At 55.4% G+C, this 18,913-nt stretch overlaps 1 protein-coding gene across 1 annotated transcript in view; it reads left to right on the forward strand.

Moving 5' to 3' along the window:
• Nucleotides 1-18,464, forward strand: part of PRPF6 (pre-mRNA processing factor 6) — a 59,755-nt gene extending 41,291 nt beyond the window's left edge. The window contains 11 exon segments of the mRNA XM_071211832.1: nucleotides 7,051-7,173; nucleotides 10,058-10,179; nucleotides 11,645-11,783; nucleotides 12,505-12,624; nucleotides 12,996-13,172; nucleotides 14,208-14,341; nucleotides 14,656-14,747; nucleotides 15,925-16,039; nucleotides 17,465-17,535; nucleotides 17,538-17,590; nucleotides 18,228-18,464. Coding sequence (XP_071067933.1) covers nucleotides 7,051-7,173; nucleotides 10,058-10,179; nucleotides 11,645-11,783; nucleotides 12,505-12,624; nucleotides 12,996-13,172; nucleotides 14,208-14,341; nucleotides 14,656-14,747; nucleotides 15,925-16,039; nucleotides 17,465-17,535; nucleotides 17,538-17,590; nucleotides 18,228-18,380 — 1,299 coding nt within the window. The 3' untranslated portion in view covers nucleotides 18,381-18,464.
• The last annotated feature ends 449 nt before the right edge of the window (nucleotides 18,465-18,913 follow it).

Raw genomic sequence — 18,913 nt, forward strand, 5'->3', positions numbered from 1 at the left:
TGTCCTGGGCCTCAGCGGCCATTCCATTTGCACGGCCCAGGACACTGGGGTGCTTGAACGCACCGGGTCCAGAGAAGGAGGCTCCTGGTGGCCGAAGCATCAGAAGCTCATCAGAGGGTGTAGGGCTGCCCCTCAGGCTTGGCTTCTTGCACAGGGCCACACCTTTTGATATGTGAACATTAGATCTTCCATCCACGAACATGGGTGTCTTTCCATTTGTTTAGGTTCTCTTCAGTTTCTTTCAGCAGTGTTTTATAGTTTTCAGTGTACAGGTTTCTGCCTCCTTGATTAAATTTGTTTCTAGTTATTTTACTCTTTATGATGCTATTTTAAATGGAATTGTTTTCTTAATGTCATTTTCAGGTTGCTCATTGCAAGTCCATAGAAACAATTGGGTTTTGTATGTTGGTCTTATATCCTGCAACCTAGCTGGACTTGCTTATTCTAATAGTTTTTTAGGGGGTTAGTTAGGATTGTCTGAATACAAGGTCATGTCATCTGCAAATAGAGGTAGTTTTACTTCTTCTTTCCAGTCTGGGTACCTTTCATTTCTTCCCTAATTACCCTGGTAAGATCCTCCGATACACTTCTGAATAGGAATTGTGAGCATGACCATCCTTGACTTTTCCTGGTCTTAGGGGAAAAGCTTCCAGGCTTTCACCATTAAGCATTAAGTTAGCTTATATAGCTCAATGATGCTGTTTTTTTGTTTTGTTTTTCCCCTTTTGGTTTCATTTTGGGTAATTTCTATTGCTGTCTTAAAATTTACTAATCTTTTCTATTGCAGTGTCCAATCTGCGATTAATCTTATCCAGTGTGTTTTCCGTCTTAGATCTTGTAGTTTTCATTTCTGGAAGTTCAGTTTTGGTCTTTTTTGTGTTTCCATCTCTCTGCTTAAGATTTTGGACTTTCGGAGTACAGTTATAACTGCTGTTATTTTTGTTTGTTTTTAGGAAGCACTGGGGAATGAACCTGGGACCTTGTATACGGGAAGCAGGCTCTCAACCAATTGAACTACATTTCACTCCCCTAATAACTGTTTTTTTTTTTTTTAATTTATTTTTATTTCATTATTTATTTCTCTCCCCTCCCTCCACACCCCCCATTTGTCTGCTCTCTGTCCATTTGCTGTGTGTTCTTCTGTGTCCACTTGCATTCTTGGCGGCACTGGGAATCTGTCTGTTTTTGTTGTGTCATCTTGCTGTGTCAGCTCTCCATGTGTGTGGCACCACTCCTGGGCAGGCTGCGCTGTTTTCACGTGGGGCAGTCAATGTGGGGCGCACTCCTTGGCGCGTGGGGCTCCCCTACGCGAGGGACACCCCTGCGTGGCATGGCACTCCTAGCTTGCAGCAGTGCCACGTGTGGGCCGGCTCACCACACAGGCCAGGAGGCCCTGGGTTTGAACCCTGGACCTCCTATATGGTAGGCGGACGCTCTATCCTTTGAGCCACGTCTGCTTCCCACTAATAACTGTTTTAACGTCCTTGCCTGCTAATTTAATATCTGTTTCAGTTTTGGGTCAATTTTGATTGACCTTTCTCCTCATTACGGATTATATTTTCCTGTTTCTTTACAGGCCTGGTAATTTTTTATTGAATGCAAGACATCATGAATTTTACTTTTTTGGGTCCTGGATATTTTTGTGTTTCTATAAATATTCTGTAACTTTGCTCTGCACACAGTTAAGTTACTTGGAAACAGTTTGATCCTTTTGAGTCTTGCTTTTAAGATTTGTTAGCTGGGACCTGAGCAGTGTTCAAAAATTTAGGGCTAACTCCTCTTGGGGCAGGTAGATCTCGATCTCTGTGTTCCTCCTGGTGCCCTCTGAGTCTTGGTGTCTTCCAGTCTGACTGGTGGGAAGAGGCACTGCTCCTGGCCCTGTGTGAGCTCTAGAGATTGTTCTCTCTCATCCTTTCAGATGGTTCTTTTCAAACACACGTGCTTGAGGAGTGCTCGCTGAGGACTCACGGGGACCCTCTGCGGGTCTCGAGGGCTCTCTGTGTGCCCACTCTCCTCTCCTGTACTGGCCCTGCATATCCTGTCCTCTCAGTCTTCCCAGACTCTCAGCTCTGCCTCCACCCAGTCCTGCTGGGCCTCCTGGTTTTTCCTCCCTGCCCACAGCCTGGAAATGATCCAGGTGATGCGCTGGGTGATGGTAGGCCCCTCACCTCTGTCCAACATTGTGAGAACCATCTTTTCATATATTTTTGTCCCATTTTTTATTGTTTCAGGAGGGAGGGTAAATCTGGTCCCTGCTACTCCATCTTGGCTGGAAGTGGACGTGTTTTCCTCTAGTCCCTTGACAGCTTTTTGGACAGTGATTCTGCGCTCCCAGGGGCTTGCTGCCCAGTGCCCTGAGCCTCAGCCTTCTGGCGCCTCATTCCAGCCCTGGGAGACATCCCACAGCAGAGCTGCTGGAAAGCCCCAATGTGAACGCTAGACACATCCTCTCAGGTCTGTTCCCACTCACCTTTGGCGTGCAGTTGCTTGGTCGGCCGGCCAGCCAGTCCCCAGCCATCTTGCCCAGCAGGTCCTCGTGTCCTGGTGGCTCTGCCTGCGCTCCTGCAGACCGTGGTGGTGTGGGTGCCGGGCCCAGGCTCTTCGCCGACAAGGGGCATGACAGCCGTGTGCCACGGACAGGGAAAGGAGCTCCTTTGCTAGAATTAGATCCATTTTAAGCTTTCCCCAAAATTCATTTCTGCCACTGCTTGCTTAACCACATGTTGGTACGAGGGAGCTGAGTGTACTCCAGTCTCACCTCTGCGTCTTCACGGCCTCCCGAGCACCTGCTCCGCCTGCACCCTGGCCTTCCACGCTGACCTCACTGCCTCCCTTCTCCATCTTCCAGCACCCACTCTGTGAGGCTCCTGGCCCCAAAGAAGCCACTGACAGCCTCCCACCTTGTAGGGCCCACGGGTCACATGGAACCCTTTCTGTTCCCGCCGCAGCAGCGCTTGCTATTCTCCCTTGGCCTTGCAGGCCTCCCTTCCTGTCTCCTTAGCTGGATTCTCCCCAAATTCCTGGTATCAGCAGTTTAGTTCTTAGCTCCCCCTTTTTTCTTTAAATATTACATCTTGCATTTTATTATTTGTTTTTTTTTCCTTTGTTTTTTTTGTTTATTGTGCCTTTCATTCAATACCGTATGGCAAAAATAGTAACCTAGACTAAGACATCCATTTCAGTCAGGAGATGTATCAAGCCACAAGATTTGATAATAAAAAATATTGTATCTAGGGGACAACTCCCAGCCGGCCCAGGGAGGCTCCCAGCCCCGCAGGGACAGCGACAGAAGAATAGTCTTCAGCGCACAGATGGAGGCCTCCCCGCGCAAGGCTCAGCTGCTCAGCACTGCCAGTAGCCATCCTGTTGACAGCACTGTATACTTTTTTTAAAAGTTACATATACATGGTACTGAAGACTAACCCAAAAACAAGAAAACGAAACAAAACAAAAAGTCACACCAAAAGCAGTTCACACCAGAAAGGACACAAATAATGTAAACATTCAACTGCTGAAATACAGCAACATTAAGCCACCTCAGTTTTCTTTTCCCAGTGCTTGAAACACCCCCAAATAAACCATTCTGTGGGAGAAGGTGTGGCCATCACACCTCATCAGTGCATAAAGCAGAGCTGTACACGTCACGTTCATTTCCAGTAGAAAGAAACGGCTTATGAGTCTTTGAAACTCTCTTTGCTCTCTTACACGATGGCAGAAACAGTCTGTCCTCTTACAGTAATTTGTTGCTGTATTCAATGCTCTTTCAACTGAGAGGACATCACTGACTTTCTTCCAGGCGATCTAGCTCCTTGCACTATGACCAGCTCCCGTGTGAGCCCTGAACAGTTGTGCTGGAAGGTTCCACCACGCTTGCAGTGCACAGAGATGAGTAGCACACAGGGTTCTCTCTCCACCTTTAGAATTGGCCCCAGCCTTCCAGCGTGCTGGCTTACAGGTGGAACCAGTCCATTTAGTTACTTGATGCAATTTGAGCACAGTAATCACTCTAAAATTGTATTTTGAATAATCAGAGGACATTGTGCTTTCTTTTAATTTGAGAAGATAATAAATCAGGCATTCAGGAAGTTTCCAAGTTATGACTGATTATACTGGCAGACAGTTATTACTTCTTTCCAGTTTATTGTGCACAATAACCAGTACTATTTGGGAGTCAATATTTTGTTTTTGGGCACATGTAAAAGAGACAGACTGGCATACAGTAAAATTATACAATGCTCCTCTAAGTAATTTCCTTGTTTGTATTGATGTCATAGTGTTAAGATTAATTCATCAAAGTTTTGTTAGGAGTTGTCACAGTTTTTAAATGGGCTTTGTAGAAAAGTTATCACCTTAATTTAAGAAATGTCAGGTCCTATCTTATTACAGAGCTGGCAAATCTTGATGGCTTTTCTGTTCAGGGAGAATAAATTTTTAAAAAATATTTATTTTTAGTCTCCCCCCCGCCCCCTGGCTCCCTCTTCTGTCTGCCCGTTGTCTGCCCGTCCTCTTCAGGAGGCACTGGGGATCGAATCTGGGACCTCCCACGTGAGAAGCAGTGCCCACCTGCTTGAGCCTCTTCTGCTCCTGAAGTAGTATAAGTTTAAATAGCATAACTTGTTTGACCTTAAGACGAAACAAGGAATTTCAACAGTTTCCTTTTCCATTTTCCTTAAATACATAAAAAAGATGTATTTATAAAATACATCTTTTTTTTCCCAAATTATAGACAAACTTCCCTAAGTGCAGAGTTTGCAACCACATTATACAAACAATACCTTTCTATTGTATAGCTCTGATAATGTGAAATATTTACTCACAAGTCTTTATAGTGTTGTGAATAATTCCTGGTGATGTTTGTAGCTGACTTTTCTAGTTGTTGAACTACAGGTCACACGACATTTTTCATTTCATAACAACTACAAACATTTAAATAGGAAAGGTTTGTTATTGACAGGCACTTGCACATGAAAAGCATGCTGTCTTTAACAATAAAACTTAAGAGTTTTCCTGCTTAAAATAATCCACTTATTTATAGTAAAGCAAATCTTGCCTTAAAAAAAAATCACATAGCCCAGTGTCTTCTGCAGTACAAAAGCTTCATTTAAGTTTGGGGCTGTTATATTTTCTGTTACTCGCATAATCTTAGCATTAAATACGACAGAAACAGATACTTTTTAAAACACTGCATGGGAGTACTAGACAATTTCCTTAGGAGTAAGATTTCAAGAAGGGGAGCATATGAGGCTCAAGTGGTTGAGCACCTGCTCCCATGTACAGGGTCCGCGGTTCAATCCCTGGTACCTCCCCCAAGAAAGAAAAAAGATTTTTAAAAACATAGTTCAAGTTTCTAACTAATTTGAGCAAATCGTCAAATAGGTTTGACTGGAATGCCACAGGCTTAGCCCCTTTTTTTTGACTTGCCTGTGCTCACTCCAGTAATTTCCAAATGTGACCTTTGCCTGGGCTCTCCCTGGGCCCCACACACTCACCCGCTTTGCGTCTCGCTATGGCCTGTCGTGGCACCACCGTCAGCTCTTGTCTGCGCCACAAAACTTATTTGTCTCTTGCCCTTTCTCACCTCAGGCAGCCCTCTTTGTCCAGTTGCTTATATGCCTGGACCTCCAGAGTCATCTCGGACCCTGAATGGGTTGGGTCTGCTTTCTCATGGTCTTGGGTCCACCTGCTTCTCAGACCCCAGCCGAGCGCTCCTTGGCCAGACCCTGTGGATTCCCCACGGACACCTAGGGCTTCCTGCCGGGCCCCTGCTGACCTTCCGCACTGCCACCCTCTAGTCTTTTTAAAGTAAGCCTGGTCGTGTGATCCTCCTGCAGCTTGCAACCCAGTGCCACTGCCACACGCGGAGTGAAGCACAGGGCCCCTGTGTGGCCTGCTAGGCCCTGCGGGTGCAGACTCAGAGCTGGCGCCCTTCTTGTTGGCCACCGCTTTTCCTGCTCGTCTGTGGCCACCTTGTTTGTCCCAGAGTGTGTTCTCATTGCGGGTCTCTTTGCCGGGGCTGTGCTCACTGCCTGGAGTGCTCTTCTGAATTCCTGCAGGGCCTGGGCCTGCGCACCCCGCCGTCTCCCCAGGTCACAGCAGTGTCTTGAGCCACCCTGCTGTTGTACCGCCGCAGACGTTGCTGCAGAACATCCCAGGCTGTTTTCATGTAGGGGATAAATTTGGAAGATACATTCTTAAAAGTGGAAAAGTGGAATTGATGGGTCCAGACATATGTGTTTTTAATTTTGATTGAAGGCACCACGTTGCCTTCCACGGGGGCTGTACCACCCGTGCCCCTGCCTTGTGAGGCCGCCTCCCCCAGGCTTGCTGTAGCACACCAGCACACTTGATAATCCTGCTCACCTGATCAGTGTTAAGTAAAAATAAAAGAACAGCGAATGTGTGTTTATGTCCTCAGCTCATTTCTCTATTGGATTATTGGTTTTTTCAGTTCATGTATGAGTGATTCATTGTACATCCTCCAGTCTTTGAGCTCACTTCTGAGTCTCATGCCCTAGGACTGGGCTTCTCTGGTCTCTGCGTGTTCTGATGTGGGCTCTTCTGATGTGTCCTGCTTGCCCCCGCCTGATGTCCCAGTGCCTCCATCCTGGGCATGCCACCCCTTCTGGCCCTCCTGTTCCTGTAAGAGCATTTCCTCCTTTCAGCTCTTGAGCCTCGAGTTCCAGCCCTATAGGACACAAATAGTACTCCTGTGCTTTGGAGGCTTTTTCATAGAAACTCACATCTGCTCAATTGCCTAATATGGCACTTTGTATGTAGTAGGTACTTATTTAATGCTTGCTGGATGAATTGGTCTGTGCTTATTGACCACCTGTATGCCAGTCCCTGTGTGCAGGACAGAGTCATCTGGATAAGAGGTTCAGCCGGGCGGCCTGCAGCAGGGCAGTGTGGCATAGGCCACCGGGTGGCATCAGCGTCCTCAGGGTCCTCATCGCCCTGAGGAGGGAGCTGCAGTGAAGCACCTTGTGGTTCCCAACACCTGGGGCCAGCTCACGCCGTGGCAGGCAGCTGCAACCCTGTGTGTCCTTCCAGGACGCCGAGGAGTGTGACAAGGCTGGCAGCGTGGCCACCTGCCAGGCGGTCATGCGTGCGGTCATCGGCATTGGCATCGAGGAGGAGGACCGGAAGCACACCTGGATGGAGGACGCCGACAGCGTGAGTTGGCATTTGGGGCAACAACAGGGACCTTTGACGTGGGCTGTATTTTTAAAAAATCTTTTTGCTGCACTGATTTTACATGTAGGTGTAATCGTAGGGAATAGTTTATTACCCTACGTGTAAGTGACAAGCTCATTTTGGGAGTGCTTCTAAGTGCCAGGCTCTGAGCTTACCTCGTGCTCTAACTCTGAAATTGTCAGAATTATCTCACGTGGATACTGTGTGTTGTGGCCGAGGGCACTGAGGCATAGGTAGCCCCACCAGGTGTTCAGAGTCTCACAGGAGGTGGGGGTCAGAAGCTCGGGCGGGCAGCCAGCACTGGAACCTTCTCAGACTCCTGTACCTCCGAAAGCATTTTGCACACAAGCTTTTTCTCCTAAGCAATTATTTCCTTGGAATAGGTTTCCAGAGATGAGGTTATTGGTCAGAGTTGGTCCAACACGTTTAAGATGTTTAGTACAGATGTGCCCTCTCTTTTTTCACCTTTTTATTTTGAAATAATTTCAGACTTCTACAGAGTTGCAAAGCTGTACAAAGAATCTCAAATCCCCTTCACCCAGATTTCCCAGATGTTCCCATTTTGTCACATGCCATGCATATGCACGCACCGTACACACGTGAGCTGCTGGAGACGAGGGTGCAGACGCGATACTCCTTTAACTTGAAGGATGTCTGTGTGTATCTCTTTCAAGTAGGATGCTCTCTTGTCCTGCTTTACCACAGAACAGCTACCAAAAGCAGGAATCCTGCTGATACCTTAAATCCCCCCCTAGGAGGCCCACGGTTGCGCAGCCGCCTCATTGCCCTGTAATCTGGACGTGGCCCCGGCCGTCCTTGCCTTCCACAACCGTGGTGCTTCTTGAGCCACACAGGCCCTGATGTGGGCTCCCGGGTGCCACCTTGGCCTCTGGCAGTGACACGGCCTCGTGCCTGCGTCCAGGAGGTGTGCCAGCCCCTGCCAGGTTTCTACGGGAAAGCCATGGGTTTTCTTCGCACTTGGGAAGTGTCTTGTGGGGAGGTATTTGGAGGCTGTGCAAATACCCTTTGCTTGTCACTCTTCCACCCACTAGAGTTGGGTTCCACCAACACTTGATGGCAGACCTTGCCTGAATCCATTATTACAACGGTGTTTTCCAAATGATGCTTTTCTTTGTATCCTTACTTCTGCATTAGTTACAATTCTGCTGTAACGAAGACTTTCCTTTCCCCCTCACTCATGCATCTGTTCACTTATTTACACCAGAATAGACTGAGGATTCTTATTCTATGGGATTTAATCCATCACTGCCAGTACTTATTGTGGGTGTTTTAAGGCGCGCTGGGTGTGCTCCCGAGCACGGGCATTGGGGAGCGGCCCGGCTGCGCCCCTTCGACCTCCGGGCACTGTGGGCGCTCACTACCCGCGATGGCTTCTCAAAGAAGTTTTTCATTATGCGATATTTAGGACATAAAGACAGTATGAAAAGTAATTTAGCAGACGTCCACGAGGGCTTGTCATGGAAGAGAATTTCTCAGTGTGCGAAAGAACCAAGACTTGGTTGTTGAACCCTTTTCACTTGTGCAGAAATGGACTTCTGGGCCTTTCTTTTGTTTTCTTTATTGCTGTTGACAACCTTGGGGCCCTCGGTGTGGGCGTCCTCCTGTGGTTAGCAGGTGGTGGGCAGCAGTCCAGCGCTGCTCTGGCTCTTCTTTCTGTCTTACCCAGCTGCCCTGTGAGGCCCGATGGTGCCTGGGAGTGTGGAGCGTCCGAGTGTCCTGTCGCCCTGGCCCGCCCGATCACCCACACCCAGAGGCAGACGATTAGGGTTGGCGGGTGTGGGGAGCTTGGGCCAGCCTGCCCTGAGGCTTGGGGCACCGTGCCCCTGGTCAGAGCTGGGGTGCCCTCCTGTGGCTCTGCAGACCCCCTCTTCAGCCAGCATCACGGTGGAGGCCGCAGACCCACTGGTCTCTGCTCAGGGTCCGTGCCGGCGTCGCGTCTGGCGTGGCCCTTCCTCATTCCTGGGTCGGCTGAGTCAGGGTGGCCTGATGGCTCAGGAGGAAGCAGGTCTGTGCAGGGTTCTTAGCTTGCAGCCCCCCTCCTGTTGCACGGTTGGGTGGGCCTTGGGCACTGGGAGGTGTGGTTGCTCCTCCATGAGACGGCAGCGCTGGGGTCCCCCTGGCGTCCGATGGTTCGGACCGCGGCAGGGGCTCTCGGCTTGGGCTCAGCTGTGGCCCACTTTGATGTGGACATTCACAGTTGCAGACCTTTGCTCCTGTCACGCTCCCTGTGACCTCTCACACACCTGGAGGATGCCTTCGGTGCCGAAGTGTTCTCCGTCTTCAGTTGGGAGGGCAGGCCTTCCCTCGGGGGTGGTCTTGAGTGGAGGGGCAAGGCCTCGGTCCTGTGAGCTGCGTCAGAGCAGGTGTCTGGGCACGTCCGCGAGAGGACCCTGGTGTCTTGCCATTGGGGAGGTCAGCTAAACCGCATCGGCAGACCGTTTGTGTGACGCTGACCAGGGGATAAAGCCAAATCTGGGAGAACGAGCAGTGTGTGGTTCTGTTTGAGTGATGGGCTTTCTCTTTTTCCTCCTTGTGTTTTTGCAGTGCTTCAATCAGTGTAACTTAAATAATGGGAAACAAACACTACATTTAATTTTTACAAAAGAAACAAGTATGCCGGGAGCTCACCCTGTGTGATGAATGGGGGTGGGGGTGCCTCGCCTCCGGGGCAGCCAGGCCACAGCGCCCTGTGCTGTGTCCCTGTCCCCATCCTGTGCTGCCCGTGTCCTGGGCTGCGTTTTCAGGTGGGACCCAGCAGGTGTCAGCACTCAGGGGCAGACAGCGCGGGGCGCATGCCTGCCTGCGCCAGCCGCCCCTTTGATATCCTCTCCGTCTGGTCTAGTGCGTGGCACACGGGGCCCTGGAGTGCGCCCGAGCCATCTACGCCTACGCCCTGCAAGTATTCCCCAGCAAGAAGAGCGTGTGGCTGCGGGCGGCATACTTCGAGAAGAACCACGGCACGAGGTACGTCGTGGAGCTGCCCAGCTCCTTGCCTGCGCGGCAGTCCCAGGTGCGGTTTGAGTAGCTGCTGGTCTGGAAAGCTGCGCGTGTGACGAGAGACTGAGATGGCAGGCGCAGGTCGTGGTGAGGGCAGGTTTTATGACCCTTGGGACTTTGCCGTGGGTTAATCTTTACAGCTCCTCTGTGATAGGGTTATCTCTGCTTTGTAGCCGCACTGAGAGGACCTGAGTGCTGCTGGGCTCCGAAGGCCAAGCGTCCGACCACCGGACACGGAGGGGCATGGACTGGAGACAGGGTGCTTGTGCAGGCAGCGCCTCAGGACTGCTTCTCGTGTGTGGGTGGGGGCGGCCTCCGGGCTCGGGGAGGCATGGTTTTCATTTAGGCTGCGCTGGCACAGGGTTTTGGCTGGGCTTTGTGCTCCGAGGAGGTCCTCGACCGTTTTCTTTGATTGTATTCTCTAATTGAAAAAACCTTTAGGATCTGCCTTATTCAGTATAAATCCTGATTAAATTAGGTGTTGCAATTTCTTATTTTAAACAGGAGCTCTCCAGGGCACCGCGCACACATCCAAATGCCCTCGTGCTCTCCCGCCCAGCCGTGGTGCAGATCCTTGGGCTGGGAAAGGGCCAGGCAGGCTGATTTCTCAGGGGTTTCAGCTGGAAACATTGGACCCTTATTCTTTTCTGTAATGAGGTTGCTTAATCTTTGTCTTTTCGGGGAATCTTTCCACATACGTTACTGCAGCCCCACGCTCCTGCCAGGTGGTGTGTACCTCCCCTGGGGAAGTTTCGAAATGGCTGCTCCTTCCTCAGCATCTGAAAAAGTTCTCACTGTGAGAGCTTGCCTCGGACAGTCTAAACCACAGCCAGGGAGGGAAGGGCCGCCTCTGTCGGGGAGTCATGCCTGCGCCCCTCTTCTTGGCCCAGAGGAGGTGCTGCTGCTGACGGGACGCTCAGCCTGGTGGTCCTGGGAGGCCGGCGTCGCTGCGTCCATCAGTGACTTGGGCTGCAGGCTGTCCTGCTCTCAGGAGTGTGCGTGGGGCCAGGGCCGCCACAGGACCCGAGGCACAGGGCGCGGGTGTGGCCTGGGATGACCTTTCCCAATACAGTGATATTTTGGTGCCAGGAGAATACGCAGGCTCGTGGTCTGTGTCGATGGGACCAGGTGTATGCTGCGGTTAAAGGGGAAGGTGTCCCCTTGCAGGACCGCAGGGATAAAGGCCCTCACGGGCCTCTCTTATCAGGCCATGCTGCTTAAACAATGAGCTGCTTTGTAGAGCCGTGTTTAGTGGTTCATTTCAATACCTTTACGGAGAAAAAAGATTTCCCCGCACTCTCCCCATCGTAAAGTCTGATAAATTATTTATTGTGTTGAACTTTGGAGCAGCAGCTGTGTTTGGAGTGCCGGCATCGAGAGCGCCCGCATGCCCGGGTCTGCCAGCCCGCCCCTGACCACACCTCTCTTGCAGGGAGTCCCTGGAAGCGCTCCTGCAGAGAGCCGTGGCCCACTGCCCCAAAGCGGAGGTGCTGTGGCTCATGGGGGCCAAGTCCAAGTGGCTGGCGGGAGACGTGCCTGCGGCCCGGAGCATTCTGGCCCTGGCTTTCCAGGTGGGTGAGGGGCCAGCAGCCGTTAGCCGGCCGTGCATGCCTACTCCAGCCCCCACAGCCCCTGGCCCTGCGCGCCCTCCCCAGAGTTCCTGGTCGGGTGGGCAGCAAGTGGCAGGAGGGGCCGCACCTTGGCCAGGAGACTCTAGAGCCTTGTCTGCAGGCAGCCGGGGCTGCCACAGAAGTCCCTGACCCGAGCCACCTGTGCACCCCACTTCATATGCTCGGTTGGGTTCTGAGAGTAGAAAATGCCCCCAGATGATAGGTGTTTGCTGCTCAGTGACACTGCAGGACAAGCCCAGAGTTTCCCAGGGAGGGTGGTGGCAGGAGCCAGCTGCTCCACGGCTTGTCACAGCAGTAGCATGGTCCCGCGTCAGGGACAGGGTTGTCCCCATGTGGCTTGGAGACAGAATCATGGACTTCTGGTGGGTCCCAGGGAGGATGGCTCAGGCACTGCCGCAGGTGCCCTTGAGCTCTGTGGAGGCCTCTCTGTACCAGGGTGGGAAGGGACTGTTGGGTCTTTTGGGTACGTCTGGGTTCTGGGGCGAGAGTCCGCTCTTCAGTCTCTTAGCCTGGGGCACGCTTGGACTGAGCCGACCCTGGATAGCCGCGACATAGCCGCGACGCCGACTGGCTGCCCGGCAGCTGTTGCTGCTTACGTGGGGTCCCGGCCTGGTCAGCCTGTTCTGAAGCAGCCTTCGGGGCTGCTGTGTTCCTCTCTCAGGCCAACCCCAACAGTGAGGAGATCTGGCTGGCGGCTGTGAAGCTGGAGTCGGAGAACAACGAGTATGAGCGGGCCCGCCGGCTGCTGGCGAAGGCCCGGAGCAGCGCACCCACCGCCCGGGTGAGCCGCGTGGGTTGGGGAGGGGCTGTCGCGTGGCGCCCTGTCCGTGGCCTCGGGGAGTGTAAGAGGCAGGAAGGAGGGTTGGCACTTTCAGCACCAAGGCCGTGATGCTCTCCACCCTCATTTTTTGGTACTTGGTTTTAAAATGTGTTCACTTATTTATACCTCATGTTATTCCGAGAGAGAGGAGACAGTTTACAAAAACATGCAAAATACGGCAGGCTAAACGACCGCTAAAGTGAGTCAGCTGCACGAGGCGTGGATTTAGCGAACTCTTGGGGAAGCCCATCTTGGGGACGGGGCACGTGGTGGTGGGTGCCGGCCCCGGGGGCGGGGGCGTGGCCTGGGTGACGGTACCATCTGCCGCACAGGTGTTCATGAAGTCCGTGAAGCTGGAGTGGGTGCTGGGCAACATCGCGGCTGCCCAGGAGCTGTGCGCGGAGGCGCTGAAGCCCTACGAGGACTTCCCCAAGCTCTGGATGATGAAGGGGCAGGTCGAGGAACAGGAGGGGCTGGTGGAGAAGGCGCGGGACGCCTACAGCCAGGGGGTGAGCCCACCCGCCCCTGCTGGGGCTGCGCTGCCCTGGCCCCCCCCCCCCCGGAGAGCACCCTCGGCCTCATGCCCCTACCTTGCTGGGCACGGGGGCTGGTGGTCAGGGGCTCACCGAGGCCTGGCTTGCAAAGCCAAGGGTTAGGGCTGGAACCGAATGCCGTACCTTTTCCTTCTTCAAAGCATGCTGCTGCCCACGCCGCACTCGGGGAGAGTAGGTCCCAGTGCACGTGAGACGAAGGCGGCTTTGCTCACACATTGTACACACGTGTGAGCCGCGTCACGGGCTGCCTTTGCTCTGGGGAGCAGTGGTGCTGGTCCTTATGGCCTTGCTGGTGCATGGGCTCGAGCCGCCCAAGCCGAGGGCTTTGACCCTGAGCTGTTCAGTTACGGCCACCCTCAAAGAAACGGTAACCGGCAAGTGACTTAAGGTCTACACGGCTGCCGGCTTGTGAAAGACAAGAGCCCCGGTGTGCTGCACTGGCTCAGGGAGGTGTGGGAGGCCAGGGCCCACCCCTGAGCTCAGAGTCCTTGGAGAGACGCCCTGCTGGGTGGCGCAAGCTCAGGGTCCGTAGCTGTCTGAGGCACAGTGTCCACTTTGTCTGTGCAGTGGGGCTGCTGGTCTCCCCTGCCTCGGGGTGAGACTGGGGACCCGGTCCGCAGCAGCTCCGCTGCCAGGGCATGGGCGTGGCTTGGCCGGCTGGCAGGCTTGGCAGCCTGGGCAGCAGGTTTGGCTGCTCTGACTCCGTGGGCACACGTACTTGGATGAGTGGACTCCGTCTCTGTCGCTGGGCGCCTCCTGTTCCCAGAGGCCTGGGCATTGGGAGCAGCTTTGGCTTTCTGCCTGGGCTTCCAGTGGGGAGGATGGCTTGCTGCTTGGCCTCTTGGCAGCAGGCATGGAAGAACGTCATGAGGCAAGAGGCGACTGTTGTCTGCCTCATTTGAGGCTCGGTGGCATCAGGAGGTGGTGATTTCTATTCCATTCCCCACCCCTACCTCAAACCTGACTCCTGCTTTTATTTTTCGGTCACAGTTGAAGAAATGTCCACATTCCACACCCTTGTGGCTTTTGCTGTCCCGGCTGGAGGAGAAGGTTGGACAGCTGACCAGAGCACGGGCCATTCTGGAGAAGTCTCGGCTGAAGAACCCAAAGAACCCCGGCCTGTGGTACGTCCTGAGCGGGAGGAGCTGGGCAGCCCTCCTCCCTGACCGGTGCTCCTGGGGCCGGCCTGGCAGCTCCTACCCGGCTCTGGGGTGGTTCCTGTCACTGCATCCTCACTTTGGCGTGAGGGAGTCAGCCTCGGGGGCGGCCGTCCAGAGGGCCCGGTCACTGTGCTGCAGACCCCAGAACCTCAGCTGCTGTCACTCTCTGAGCCCAGAGCCCTTCTGGTCGCGGCCCTCCAGCAGCCCCCGGGAGGCAGCTGCGCCCTTGGGGTTCCGTGGTGGTGGGTGTTGGACGGCGGCTACACCTCCCTCCTCAGGTTGGAGTCCGTGCGGCTGGAGTACCGGGCGGGGCTCAAGAACATCGCCAGCACGCTCATGGCCAAGGCGCTGCAGGAGTGCCCCAGCTCAGGTGGGGGCGCGGGGGGGGGCGCCCCAGCTCAGGTGGGGGCACGGGGGGGGGCGCCCCAGCTCAGGTGGGGGTGCGGGGGGTGCCCCAGCTCAGGTGGGGGTGCGGGGGGGTGCCCCAGCTCAGGGGGGGGGCCGCGGGGGGGGGGGCGCCCCAGCTCAGGGGGGGGCGGGTGGGGGGGGGCGCCCCAGCTCAGGTTGGAGCCGCGGGAGGGGGGCGCCCCAGCTCAGGTGGGGGCCGCGGGGGGGGGCGCCCCAGCTCAGGTGGGGGCTGCCCCAGCTCAGGTGGGGGTGCGGGGGGGGGGGCGCCCCAGCTCAGGTGATGGCCGCGGGGGGGGCGCCCCAGCTCAGGTGGAGGCCGCGGGGGGGGGGCACCCCAGCTCAGGTGGGCGGTGCCTCAACGTAGGTAAGGGGGAACTTGAGGTTCAGGCTGTCCAGCAAGGTAGGTTTGTGTGACTCGTTCCATCAAAAGTCTAATCTATGCTTGAACTAAATTTGAGGCTTCAAGGGGGGAGAAGTTGATTTCATATTTTGAGATGTTGCTGTTCCTTTTCCTTTTAAAATATAGCTTTGTTACTTTATCCTAAGTCTGTAAGTAATGCTTATGTGGTATAAGCCAAAGTGGGCAGGAGAAAGGAAACAAAAATCTCTCGCAACTTCCGCAACTTTGCTACTCAGAAAGCACTATTCTTGCTTGTGTTACTGCCAAAAATTGAAGTCATTCTGTGTATTTAGTTTTGTACCTTTTCTGAACTGAAAATCCTGTGAGAATTTCCTATTGTCATTCAGTCTTCAGAAATGCAGGTTTTTAGTGGCTTCCTAGAACCCTCATGTGGACATACCAGAAACAAATCACTTGTTCAGGCCGTTTAGGTTGTCTAGATTTTTTGATCTGACACTGCTTCAGGGTTGGCATCTTTCCATATAAATCTCGATTAACGTTTCTGAATATTTTCTTAGGATAAGATCTCAGGTGTAAACTTTGAGTCAGTGGGAACAGAACTGTGAAGGGTTTTGATCCTTGGGGAAGTGTCGGCCTGCACCCGTCGGACCAGTCTCAGCTGGGCACGCAGGGTGGCGGGAGACTGCATCCGAGGGGGGTCCTGGGGTGGGCCCCCGCCCGGGGCAGCTTGTCTGCAGACCCAGGAGGACCAAGGGAACCGCCTGTCTGCCCTGACCAGGCGTCCTGTGGTCGGAGGCGATCTTCCTGGAGGCGCGGCCGCAGAGGAAGACCAAGAGCGTGGACGCCCTGAAGAAGTGCGAGCACGACCCCCACGTGCTCCTGGCTGTGGCCAAGTGAGTGGGCCTGGGGGTGCCCGTCCCCACCGCGTCCCTGCAAGTGGAGGGGCCGTGGCATCCTCGGGTTGCTGGAGCCTGACTGTGGGCCTCCAGGTGGACTTCCGGCCCAGATTCCTGCCAGGTGGGGGGCACTCACCTGGCCGAGTGGGGCCCTTTTCTCTGCCCCGATCCCAGGGGAGGGGTCTGGGCCTCCCTCCCCTCGGGGGAACAGCTTTCCTTCCTGTTGCTGTCTTTCCCTTGCTCCTGCTTGCGGCTTGGGTTACAAGACAGAAAAACTTGCTGATGTTGGTTCAGCCGCAGTTTAATAAGCAAACGCCCCTATGGCTCCAGGAGCTTTTTGCCAAGAAATAGGCTTCATGTGGGGGCAAGAAACCAGCTGCGTCACCTTTGCGGTCCCAGGGAGCAGTCCGTAGCCCAGCATGCAAAAGTGGACATGCTGCAGGCCACAGCTAGGAGCGTGTGGTCTAAAGCGGGGGAGAGGTCCGTGAGTGGCCACTGTGCCCTGCAGGCTGCCATGGGGGCCAAACTCGAGGCTCCCAAGGCAGTGACCAGTCGGGACCTCGAAGGCCCACAGCGTGGACCAGGCAGCAGAGGGGCTGTGGCTGCAGAGAGGCCAGCACAGTGGGCGTGTGCCACGTGCCCGGGCACAGGGTCTTGAGAGCACTTGTGAGCACTGCCCGGGAGGAGCCGGGCCTGCACGAGGGGCTGGGAGGGGTCAGGAGTGCCTCAAATGGGGTGCGCATGGCCTGGGTGTGTCGTGGCTGTCAGCGAGAGCTTGGGCTCCCGGCTCCGGCTCCAGGGCGATGGTGCTGTCTGACCCCGTGGGCAAGAGAGGCTGCAACCCTCTTTGTGCTTCTGCTGGTCTCTGCTCCCCCTTCTTCCACCAGGCTCTTGGCTGACAGTGGGGCTAAGCCGTGGGTGGTGAACCTGCCGTGCGTGGGTGCCCTTAGGGTTCTGTTCAGCACCCAGAGTTGTCTGGGGTCCAGAGTGGAGACAGGCAGGGTTGTGCCCACGGGCCCTGGGCCCTGGCGGCTGGCTGCGCGGCGCCTGCCCTTTCCCTTTGCCAGGGCTCCTTCTCTCCTGTTGGCTGTGCCGGGGGTGGCCATAAAAGCTCGTAAAAGGCTTAGCAGAGGTTGATAAGCTCCTCCCGGGGCTCCCAGGCTGGTGCTCCCTGGGTCTGCTATCAGGGCTTGTGCTCCTGAAATCACAGTTTATCTAATGCCAAGCAATTAAGGACACCACAAGGCTTAAAAAACAATCAGGCTGTCAGGGCGTGAAGCTACACAGCAGCTGAGGCCACACAGCCTTCTCTTCTGGGGGAACGGGGTTACCTGAGAGGAGGGGGCTGGACGCAGCAAAGGGCCCCTTCTCCTCACTCCTCCCCTGGGCTCCCACTCACTCAGTTCCCTCCTCCTGGAGTAGGCTCTTCTGGAGTGAGCGGAAGATCACGAAGGCTAGGGAGTGGTTCCACCGGACTGTGAAGATTGACTCGGACCTGGGGACGCCTGGGCGTTCTTCTACAAGTTTGAGCTGCAGCACGGCACAGAGGTGAGCTGTCAGCGCTCCTGGGCTGGCCCTTCGTGGCCTCTGTTGTCTCCCAGCGGCCCCTGGGGCGCTGGCCGTCCTCTGCTCCTGTGATGCAAAGTCCTGGGCAAGTGAGGGTCCGAGCTAGGTGGGATGACCAAGAGGGCGGAGGGAGCCCAGCGAGTGGGCCTTGGTGCGTCCCTGCGACCCACCTGCTCGGCTGCTCTGTGCAGGGCAGAGACCGCCTGGCCGCCTGGAAGCCGGGCCTTGGGCCACGCGGGTGGGTTGTCTGTGGATTGGGGCTGTGGGGTCACGGTAGAGGTAGAGATGGGGCTTGGTGCCACGAGTGGTCCGGGACACAGCGGGCCCTGCCCTCTCGGGCTGGGCGCACTGCCCCCTTGGCTGCGCCACTTCTCTCCTTCGGGCCTGTCGTAGACCTGGCCCTCAAGTGCTTCTGAGGCCTCAGGCAGTCGAGCACCTCGCAGGTGGGCACGCACCGGGGTGTCCGTCCAGGGGAGGCAGGCCCCACAGGAGGCCCCACCAAGGCCTGTCCCGGACATGCCGGAGGGGCAGGCGGGGGCTGCGCAGAGATGCAGTGGCTGGGCTGGGGTCTGGTGGGCAGGCGCAGGCCCAGGAGCCTCTGGCACCCTCCCCACCCCAGGAGCAGCAGGAGGAGGTGCGGAAGCGCTGTGAGAACGCGGAGCCGCGGCACGGGGAGCTGTGGTGCGCCGTGTCCAAGGACATCGCCAACTGGCAGAAGAAGATCGGCGAGGTCCTCGTGCTGGTGGCCGCCCGGATCAAGAACACCTTCTAGCCCAGCGGGCACGGGTGGCGGGCATGGGGGGCGCCGGGCGCCGTGATGTCTGCTGCTTTTCCATTAAATGTTTTTTAGCGAGTGTGTCAGGGCTGGTCGCCTGCTCATTTCCTTGGAGTGTCCCTCTGGTGTGTGCTCTCGCCCCCCACCCCTGCGGGAGTGTGGGAGGTGCAGTCCCTATTGGGAGGTGGCGCTGGGTGCTGGGTTGGGGACTTTGTATCGGTCTCCCAGCGGGCCGAGGCTCGTGGCGGGGGTTCTGGGCTACCAGCTCCCCGGGGCAGAGCCCTGTTCAGTGTCTGGCCTTTCTTGGGACTTGGTCCACCCCACCCCCAGGTGCTTGCAGCCTCCTCCTGGGTCAGGGAGGCATGGGGTCTGCAGATGTGGGTGGGCCGGCCACTGACGGGTGCTTGGGGGAAGGGAAGGGGCTCCCCATCGTGCTGGGACAGCGACCCGGAGCCTGCTGGGTAGTGCCTGCCTGACGAGCCAAGAGCCTCCTGAAGGTGCCATGAGCACTGGTTGTGAGGCCCCTGGAG

Source organism: Dasypus novemcinctus, chromosome 24 (genome assembly GCF_030445035.2).
Source record: "Dasypus novemcinctus isolate mDasNov1 chromosome 24, mDasNov1.1.hap2, whole genome shotgun sequence".
In the NCBI taxonomy this organism is placed as follows: Eukaryota; Metazoa; Chordata; class Mammalia; order Cingulata; family Dasypodidae; genus Dasypus; species Dasypus novemcinctus.